The sequence below is a fragment of the Rhincodon typus genome, chromosome 36, assembly GCF_021869965.1.
Source record: "Rhincodon typus isolate 14 chromosome 36, sRhiTyp1.1, whole genome shotgun sequence".
NCBI classification, from domain to species: Eukaryota; Metazoa; Chordata; class Chondrichthyes; order Orectolobiformes; family Rhincodontidae; genus Rhincodon; species Rhincodon typus.
This window is the reverse complement of record NC_063367.1, coordinates 15,291,337-15,302,008: the sequence shown is the minus strand read 5'-3', so window position 1 is coordinate 15,302,008 and position 10,672 is coordinate 15,291,337. Positions and strand designations below refer to the sequence as shown.

General features: G+C 45.0%; 1 protein-coding gene across 1 annotated transcript in view; it reads right to left on the bottom strand.

The window, feature by feature from the left end:
* LOC109923948 (AT-rich interactive domain-containing protein 3B-like) overlaps positions 1–10,672 on the bottom strand; it is a 218,920-nt gene that overhangs the window by 146,612 nt on the left and 61,636 nt on the right. The window contains exon 3 of the mRNA XM_048617042.1: positions 2,864–2,971. Within this exon, the coding sequence (XP_048472999.1) occupies positions 2,864–2,971 (108 nt within the window). The remainder of the gene's footprint in view (positions 1–2,863; positions 2,972–10,672) is intronic.

The following is a 10,672-nucleotide window of genomic DNA, read 5'->3' as shown; positions in this document are numbered from 1 at the left end:
GTGTGAGCGTGTGTGTGTATGTGTGTGAGTGTGTGTGTGTGTGTGAGCGTGTGTGTGTGTGTGTGTATGTGTGTGAGCGTGTGTGTGTATGTCTGTGTGTGTGTGTGTGTGTGTGTGTGTCTGTGTGTGTGTGTGTGGTTTCTCTCCCCATTCCTGTGGGTGAAGCCAGACCATGAACGGAAAGACAGCAGAGTCCCGATCCGTATGGCACTCCAACAGTGACAGTGCAGCACTCCCTCGGGACTACGCTAGATGCCCCAGCCTCGATCAAGGCTGATGACTTGGGCCATGAAGATTCTCAATGAATGAGTGGAGAGTTGGCATTGAGCTGAAGTGAATACCAAGCTCGAACACTGCGTCACTGCTCTAATTCTGGAACTGTCCTCTATAATTAGCGGATGCTATTGACCTCAGGGCGTGATTTGATGAATGGATATTAAGAAAGGTGGGGGTGGGGGGCTGTTCCATGTTATGGACTGGAACCTGAGTTCCCGATGGCTAAACTTATCTCGCTTTGGTTCCTCAGCAGCTGGTTTGAAACATAAGACAGTGAGCAGGTCACAAAGGAAACTGAGTTCCCACAAGTGATACACCATGCCACCCAATCCTTTGCTCTCGTTCCTTCATCATATGGAACGACTGTAATTATGCAGGAATTTGCTGTGCTGAGCATTTCCTATCAGTGCAAAACTCTTACAGACTTCCTGGATAATGTTTAGTTAGCCATTTCCTGCACACTACCGAATGATATGGCCATCTGATTTCTCTGCTGCGTGTTTTGATTATTATCATCAACGGGGCGTGGGCTGCATTTTTGCCCATTTCAAAAACAGTAGCGTGTGAGACAATTCAAATCTTCATGGCATGCCAACACGTTCCCAGATGGAGTCCTTCCAAATTCAAACTTGTCACAATTTCACAAAGTGGGTGAATGCAAAAATCAGAGCTAACATGGTTCACATTTCTTATTATGTTCCATAATTAGGGCAATGACACTTAATTATTATCACGAGGCAATCTGAGAATGCAACTTCCTTTTTTCTTCTTCGATGGGATGTGGGCATCATTGGCTGGGCCAGCATTTCTCGCTACTCCCTAATTGCCCCTGAGTGAGGGGCTTCCTTCACCATTTCTGAGGGCAGTTGAGAATCATACAAACACACAAAATAAGAGTTTACTGGACCATTCAGGCCCTTGATCCTGCACGCTATTTAATAAGATGAAGACTAAACTGTTTGTGTTTCAAATTCCATATTCCCATCTACTCCCGGTAATCTTTGATTCCCTTGCCAAACAGGAAACTCTCAATCTCTGGTCCAAAACATATTTAACAATCTTCTGAGGCAGAGATTCCCAAAGTTGTACAAACTGCCTGTGAGAGAAAAAATAAATTCTCTCCATCTCAATTCTTAAAGGGCAAGCCCGAATTTCAAACAGCATCCCCTAGTTCTGGACTGACCCACGAAAATAAACATCCTTTTCACATTTACCTTGTCAAGGCTATTCGGGATCTTGCTCACTTCAGTTAGATCAGGACAAATAAGGCAAGGGAATACATGATAACCAGTGGGACCTTGGTGGGCACGCACACTGATCCCTTAAGGTATCAGGACAAGTGGATCAAGTGGTTATGAAGACAAATGAAATACTTGCCTCTATGGGGACGGGGTGGCTTGGTGGCTCAGTGGTTAGCACTTCTACCTGACAAGGACCCTTGGAAGAGGTTTATCTTAGAATCCCTACAGTGTGGAAACAGGCCCTTCGGCCCAACAAGTCCACACCCAGTCTCAGAGCAACCCATCTAGACCCACCCTGCTATAACCCACCTAATCTACACATCCCTGAACACTATGGGCAATTCATCATGGCCAATCCACCTAACCTGCACATCTTTGCACTGTGGGAGGAAACCGGAGCACCCGGAGGAAACCCACGCAGACACAGGGAGAATGTGCAAACTCCACATAGACAGTCGCCTGAGGCTGGAATCAAACCCGGGTCCCTGGCGCTGTGAGGCAGCAGTGCTAACCACTGAGCCACCATGCTGCCCGCCTCAAGTCTTTAAGACGAGAAGGGAAGATAAGCATTCGATTCTCAATAGGAGGCAGGGCAAGAAAATCTCCTGCAGCTATTACCACTATCAATCATAGTAAAATGGTGGACTGTTAAATCCATTGGGATTGGATCGACGTTGGTACATCGTGGAGGGGGTGTCAATGAAAATTATGGTGGGAGGGTATCGAAGGAGGTAGCTGAGGAGAGACTGAAATGATATGGTTGTTGTTTGGAGAAAGCGAGAGAGGGACAAATGTGGCATTGCCAGTGATGGAGATAGGACTGCCAGGATGAAGGGAAAAGCCAAAGACCAGTTGGAAAAACACAGCGGCGAGAGACTTAAACGGAGCAGGATTGGCAGAGGATAGGATGGCGGCTGACGGGGTGAAGGGGGAGGAAGGTGACCAGCTGACATTGTGGAGGCTTCAAATAAGATCAGAGAAACAGAAGAAGCACAGTTAAAACCAAGGACTATTCATATATCTTACTCAGTTCTGAAGAGGAGTCACTGGACTTGAAACGCTAACACTGTTTCTCTGCCCACAGATGCTGCCAGAGCTGCTGAGTTTCTCCAGTACGCTCTGAGTTTTAATGAACTAGAGTTGGGCTTTACCATAGTCCTGCAGTCATCGTGACCAATTTTCAAATGTATTTTAATCAAGTGAACCTAAGCTCCCTGGTTGTTGGGATTCAAACTCAAGGTATCAGAACGCTGGATTACTCTCCCAGTAGCAATGCGACGGTGCTGTTCTGATTGACTACAAGCCGAAACTAAAGCTACTGGACGTTGAATGAAATAGGACCTTACCTGTTTAATAGTGCCAGGGATGTGGGTTCCTGGCACACTGCCTGTTCGGTGAGAAATTTTTTTCCCCGATTCTGATTGGTCATTTGCCATCCAATCAGAAGGCTGTATCTAGGGAGGAAAACATTTGGGTCGACCAATCAGAAAATCTAGATGCAAAACCTTAGACATGACAGTCATCCAATCAGAATGCACAACAACGACACTCGGCGAGACGTGAAGATTATCCTTATGATTTGCACAATCATTAAGTTATATCTGGAGTCACCTCAAAAGGGTTACCAATCGAAAGCAAAACATGGACAGGGAAAATGTAGGGATTGAATTCACAGGATTGCCAAAGTGATAAGACTTCAAAGATCATTAACTGGTTGGCTCAGAATATTGCAAATTACATGACAATGAGTGTAATACATAAACAGGGGTTCTTTCTGCTCCCATTTTGTTGCCAACATGGCAAGTCAAGAAACATCTTAAATCTGTGAACCTACTACTTAAGAAATCATACTTTGGGTTACAGGAAGTTCAAAAACTTTAAAGTTTTGGCAAAGATCTGTAGCTCGGGTCGTGGGTGACGTTGTTGACTTGCTCACCGAGCTGGCTTGTTTTTGCTCAGACATTTCGTCACCATGCTAGGTAACAGCATCAGTGAGGCCTCTGATGAAGCGATGTTATTCTACTCCACTTGAAATTTATATTGTCTGGTCCGTTATAGTGAGTACTGTCATTTCTGGTTTTGTTCTGTATGGGTTTATATATGGGGTCCAATTCTACGTTTCTTGATTGAAGTACAGGTGGAGAACCACAGCCAAACATAGACACACACGGGAATTCCTAGAGGCATGGTTCTCCACCTGTACTTCAATCAACAAACATAGACTTGGACCCCATATATAAACCCATACGGATCAAAAATCAGAATTGCCAGTACTCACCATAAAGGACCGGACAGTATAAATTCCAAGTGGAGTAGAACAACATCGCTTCATCGGAGGCTCCACTGATGATGTTACCTCACATGGCGATGTCTGAACAAAAACAAGCCAGCTCGACGAGCAGGTCAACAACCTCGTTTAAAAACTATCCAAAGCCATACAGTGAAGCAATTGCGCTCTTAACACACTTTTTCTGAGCATGAAGTCAGGGATTTTCAAAGGCTTCTCAAAATTACAGGCCTGCAACCAGCTTCCAAGGTTAAGTGGGGAAACTGGTGTGATCATGAATCAGGGAAGGGAAGAGGTCTAATGGGCGGTACGTTTGGGGACCCAGGTCACACCTGTTACTCTTGACCTACAGGCGTGCAGTGACCCTCTCCGAACTGTGTCCTCACCAACCACTCACCCAACCCAACCCCCAGACTGCCAGGTCACCCAATCGAGGATTGGCAGACACATAGAATCAGAGAATCCCTAAAAATGCGGATAGAAACCATTCAGCCCATCAAGTCCACACTGACCCTCTGAAGAACATTCAACCCCACTGCATCCCTGTAACTCTGCATTTCCCATGGCTAATCCATGGGCCACCAGGCTACCCCTAGTCACATCTATGAATGCATTTTGCTTGACGCACTTAATGGATTTAGAATCGGGGATTGGGGATGTAATTGGAATCTGGGATCCGGAGGAGTTGAATTGGGCTAGGATTGAGGTGAGGTATAAGACTTCAAGCTCTCTTGGATGTGCTGAAATCACCTTCCATCCAGAAGCTGTAGTTTGGAAGGTGAATTAATAAAGGAATATCGATGAAGTTTGATTGAAATTGAGTAAATGGAAGGGAGGCAAGTAGTGACACCATGACCAAACATTTTTAAGCGTCCAATATTAGGGGTCAGTAGATCAGATGTTCAAACTTTAAAAAGCCCAAAACAACAATGAAGCAGGGAAGGGGTTGGTCCAGGAGGTATTTTGTCTGATTTAGCCATTTTGCAGGCTCACCTGTGGCCAGGATGGTGGCTCAGTGGTTAGCACAGCTACCTCCCTGTGCCAGGGACCTGGGTTTGATTCCACCCTCGGGATACTGTCTGTGTAGAGTTTACATGTTCTCCGTGTCTGCGTGGGTTTCCTCCCACAGTCCAAAGATGAGCAGGTTAGGTGGATTGGCCGTGGGAAATTGCCTCATAGTATCCTGAGATGTGCAGACTAGGTGCATTAACAATGGCGGGTGGGGGGGTGGTTACAGGCATTGGGGGGGGTGGAGGGGTTGGTTGGAATGCTCTATGGAGGGTCAGTGCAGGCCAAATGGCCTCTTGCTGCACTGTGGGATCTCTACGATTCTCTGTTTCTTTTGAATGAAAACCACACCTATTACATAGAGTGGGTGTCTGGGTGGGATGTGTCTCAGAGGGTCGGAGCAGACTCAATGGCCGAATGGCTTCTTTCTGCACTGTGAGGATTCTACAACTTCAAAACAACTTTGATCAAAAATGCCCCTCAAATTTCTTGCACATCTGTTTCACGTTGCCTGTTAGTAATTACATTTCGCCTCTGGTCTTGATATCTCATTTTAGGTTAACCGCTTTGAGCAATTATGTTTTTCTCCTCCCTTCCCTCCTTCTACGTTACAGTAATTAATTTTTTTTTTTAAATGTCACTTCCCTACCCCAGTGAGCAGCTGCTTGGAAATTTAGAGAAATCCGGAAATGGTCAATAAGATTTTGGCTGTTACACAATTAAACTTGTCGCACAGAAATTTTGCTGCCACTCCTGAAGACATGTTGTTCAGTTGACCAGCCATCATAGCCAGTAAAGAATTAAACTCTCTTTTAATAATCTCTCTGCTGCAGCGTGGGTGAGGTAAGGGGGCCAAACATGTTTCACAGGTAACCTATCTGTGGGGGAGGAGTGTGAAGTCTTTATGGCTGATTTTTTGTTAGAAAACAGAGGATAGGAGCAGGAGTATTTTGGAAAGGCAAATCAGAGTAGGATTTATACACTTAATGATAGGGGTCTGGGGAATGTTGCTGAACAAAGAGACCTTGCAGTGCAGGTTCACAGTTCCTTGAAAGTGGAATGATAGAGCTGTATAGCAAGGAAACAGACCCTTTGGTCCAATTCATCCATGCCGACCAGATATCCTAGTCATTGAATACATGCTCCACCCTCTGCATGAAAAAGCTGACCCTTAGGTCCCTCTTAAATCTTTTTCCTTTCACCTTAAACCTGTGCCCTCTAGTTCTGGACTCCCCTACCCTGGGAAAAAGACCTTGGCTAGTCACCCTATCCATGCCTATCATGATTTTATAAACCTCTATAAAAGGTTACCACTCAGCCTCCAATACTCCAGGGAAAATAGCCCCAGCCTATTCAGTCTCTCCTTGTAGGTCAAGTCCTCCAATCCTGGCCATATCCTTGATCAGTTGGCAGCTCGATGGGAGCCGACGGCCCAGTAGTATTATTGCTGGACAGTTAAACCAGAGGACCTGGGCAATGTTCTGGGCACCTGGGATCGAATCCCACCACAGCAGAAGGTGGAATTTGAATCCAATAAAATTCTGGAATTAAAAATAATGGGAACAATTGCCAATTGTTGGAAAAACCCATCTGGTTCACTAATGTCCTTTAGGGAAGGAAACTGCCATCTTCAGCTGGTCTGGCCAACATGTGACTCCAGACCCACACAAATGTGGTTGACTCTTAACTGAGCCATGGGAGGCACGGTGGTTCAGTGGTTAGCACTGTGCCTCACTGCGCCAGGAACCCAGGTTCGATTCCAATCTCGGGCGACTGTCTGTGGGGAGTGTGCACATTCTCCCCGTGTCTGTGTGGGTTTCCTCTGGGTGCTCTGGTTTCCTCCCACAGTCCAAAGATGTGCAGATGAGGGGGGATCATTCATGGGGAATGCAGGGTTACAGGAATGGGGGGGTAGGTCTGGGTGGGATGCTCTTCGGAGGATTGGTGGTGGACTCGATGGGCCAAATGGCCTGCTTCCATACAGGAGGGATTCTATGATTCTACAGCCTCTGGACAATTGGGGATGGGAAATGAATGTCGACTACATATCCCCGTTTCGTGAATGAATTAAAAATAATCTAAGGAAGTGAATACCACAGTAAAAAGTTGTTCTAGTCCCAGAGGACCATACAGCTGCTCTCTAATGAGAGGGAGTTGACTAGCGATGAGTTTAAACCGAGGGTCACCATGCCTCAGGCAAGGGGAAAGGGTACGAAGATGAGACTTTCATGGTGAACTTCAGCTGGTAGAGGGAACTGAACCCACTGAACCTACAAAGCTGGTGACTGACATAAAATAGTACAGTAACATACACTGACAGCAACACATCAAAATTGCTGACCAAAATTGTGCAGGATCAGTGCCCCTGCAAGGAAAATAGTCAAAAGAGAGTAGGAAATGGAGATTAGCTTTTTAAATATAATAGTGTCATTATGGTCAGGCTAAATGAGGAAAATCTGCTCTGATTCAATTATTGTTTTTTTGCTAAAATGGGTACAATGTTCCTAAATTACTCAAATTTACATTTAGTTAAGAGTAAAATCAATACAATTGCAAATGCGAGGCAAGATGAAAATTAAATTACTTCCCAGACTGCAGAACAGTCTACAGTTTCTCGGAGCAGAAAAAGTCTTAATTGTGCGTTCATCATTTCTAACAAATTCTTCTCCGGGAGGAAATCAAAGCCAATATGGAGTTTTCTTCAAATGTTAAATAAAAGTCCAGAATGACTGGAATTAAACATAAGCGAAGTTCTTCCTTTAAATCCATGTGCTTTTCTCCCACAATGAAGAAGTATCTAAGTTTCGGAAACAAAACGCCATGCTTGTGGGGAAAAAAGAATTGCATTTATATAACGCCTTTCACTAACCTCAGGTGTTCCAAAGTGCTTTGCAGCTACTTAAGTGCTTTTGAAATATAGTTACATTGTGAAATAACTGCACTGATGTGAGGACACTGTCACCAAGTCACCCATTACTTACCAATGAGTTCCAAGCCAGTCCCTAGAGTGAGGAGAATCCCTGAGACTCTTGTTTATGTCTGTCAGCCAGTGCTCCCTGATTGGACCAGGTCAACAGACCCAGTCAGGGAACTCATACTCGATGGAGGCACCTGGCCAACGTCATTTCAATCACTACATCAGAAACACAGCAGGAAATGGGCATCCAGGAAGTTCCCAAATACAGCAATGCAATGAGTAGACAATTTGTTTTAATGGTGGCTATCATCAGGACAATTATTGGCCAGGGCATGTGAAGGCCCCCCTCTATCCTTCTCAAAATGGTTTCGAAGGAACTTTTACATCGGCCTGAAATTATTTATTTAATGTTCCACCTGGAATATGGTATCTCTAACAATACAACAACGCCTTGTTGCAACACTGGAGCATTACTCTAGACTTCAGGCTTAAATCTCTGAGCTGAGGACTGAAACTGAGACTGTCCAACTCTCAGTTGTCCCATCTGTCATAAGGTGTGCTTAGAGTCATAGAATCATACAGTAGTACAGCATGAAAAAAGACCCTTCGGTCCAACTTGTTCCTGCCAATCAATTATCCTAAATTAGTCTATTTGCCAGCACTTGGCCAATATCCCTCTTAGCCCTTTCTATTCATATACCCATCCAGATGCCTTTTAAATGTTGTAATTGTACCCTCCTCCATCACTTCCCCTGGCAGCTTGTTCCATACACGCACCACCCTCTGTGTGAAAAAGTTGCCCCTCAGGTCCCTTTTAAATCTTTCCCTTCTCACCTCAAACCTATGTCCTCCAGTTTTGTACTCCCCTATCTGGTAAAAAGACCTTGGCTATTCAACCAATCCATGCCCCTCATGATTTTATAAACTTCTAGAAGATCACCCTTCAGCTCTGACACTCCAGGGAAAATAGCCCCAGCCTATTCAACCTCTCCTTATAACTCAAGCCCTCCAACCCTGACAAACATCTAAACCTTTTCTAAACCCTTTCATCTTTATAACAGGTCCATTAAGTTTGTACCATCAAAAATTCACTACGCCCCTCACTAATCCCACCTTCTCGCGCCAGGCCCAGAGCTTTGAAATGTTCAAGTGCTCATCCAAATACTTGTGAGGATTCCTGCCTCAACTACCCTCCCAGGCAGTGTATTTCAGACCCCCACCACCCTCTGGGTGAACACAAATCCCCTCTAAAGATGCTGCCTTTCACTAAAACATGATGCGCCCCGCTATCAATCCTTCAACTGAGAGAAAAAGCTGTCTTCAATTGCCCCTCTTAATTTTTTACACCGCTATCAGGAACCCCTCACCATTCTCTGCTCCAAAGAAAATAACTCAAGCTTATCCAGCCTCTCTAAAATGCTTCGTCCTAGGCAACATCCTGGTGAATCTCCTCTGCAACCCCCCTCCAATCGAATCACATCCTTCCCATAGCGCGGTGACCAGAACTACACACGGTACTCCAACTGTGGCATAACTGAAGCGGTGTACAGCTTCAACATGATTGTGTGTGAAATCTGGAAGTATTGACCCGAAATGTTTCACTTTGTGCAAGGAGACTGCTTGCTGCGGAGCCGTGAAATGGAGTGGGGAAGGAAGAGGGAGCATTTTGCTCTGCTGAGCTTTACTGGTGGTGAGCGGACACGGGTGGAATAGGAGGGGTTGACTGCAACCCAAGAACTCAAGAGGGGAAGGAAAGGCCATGTTTGAGGAGCATTAACAACTGCTGAACGGAGAATGGGCAGCAAAGGGCTTTTTAATATCCACAGTCGGGTGCATGGTGTCATATCTAGTGCTGCAAGCTGGCACTTTTCTTTTGGGGAGCTGGGAGTGACGAGGGAAGTGAACAAGAACAGTTGTAACATCCTGAAGGAGGGGCTTCTTGCAAAGTTTACAACACAAACTGAACTGGACTAATCGACGATTGCACATAGCTCTAGCAAAAGCCCTTTTTGCTGCTCATGGACACGGAGCGTTTCTGATGCTCAGTACTTTGGGCTGATACAATAAACCAGATCTCACACTGCAAGAGCTGTTTAAGACACACTTGTAAGAAATTCATAAGTGAATCACTGCTGCACTATTGCATAAATGCTGACCCCTCCACACTCCGCTTCAGCTCTTCTAGACTCGAAACATTAGGTTGCTCTCTCTCTCTCCATGGATGCTGCCTGACCTGCTGTGATCTCCAGCATCTTTTGTTTTCAGTACAGATTCTAGCATCTGCAATAATTTGCTTCTGTTCTGAATCTTCCCTCCTTTACTTTTATTTATTCGATAATGATTTTTTAAATTATTACTCATTGATGGGACCTGGGTGTCGCTGGCCAGGCCAGCATTTATTGCCAATCCCTAATTGCCCAGGGGGCAGTTAAGAGTCAACCACATTGCTGTGGGTCTGGAGTCACATATAGGTCAGACCAGGTAAGGATGTTGTTTCCTTCCCTAAAGGACATTAGTGAACCAGATGGGTTTTTCCCAATAATTGACAATTAATGATTGTGACTTACTTTCAATTCCATACTTAAACTAAGCAAACTTAAAATCCACTTCTGAGGAAGAGTCACTGGACCGGAAACGTTAACTCTGATTTTTTTTCTCCATGGATGCTGCCAGACCTGCTGAGCTTTTCCAGCAACTTCTGTCTTTGTTCCTGATTTACTGCATCCACAGTTCTTTCGGTTTTTAAAATCCCGTGTGGCTGGATTTGAACATTAGCCTGGACCTCCTTGATTCACAGTCACTAACAGACTCCATTCCAGAATTATTATTATTTTTTAAGAAAACATGAATTCAAATCCCACCATCCACTGCAGTGGGATTTGAACCCAGGTCACGAGCTGGGTCACTGGATAATCTAATGACGACCATGAATCCATTGTCGAT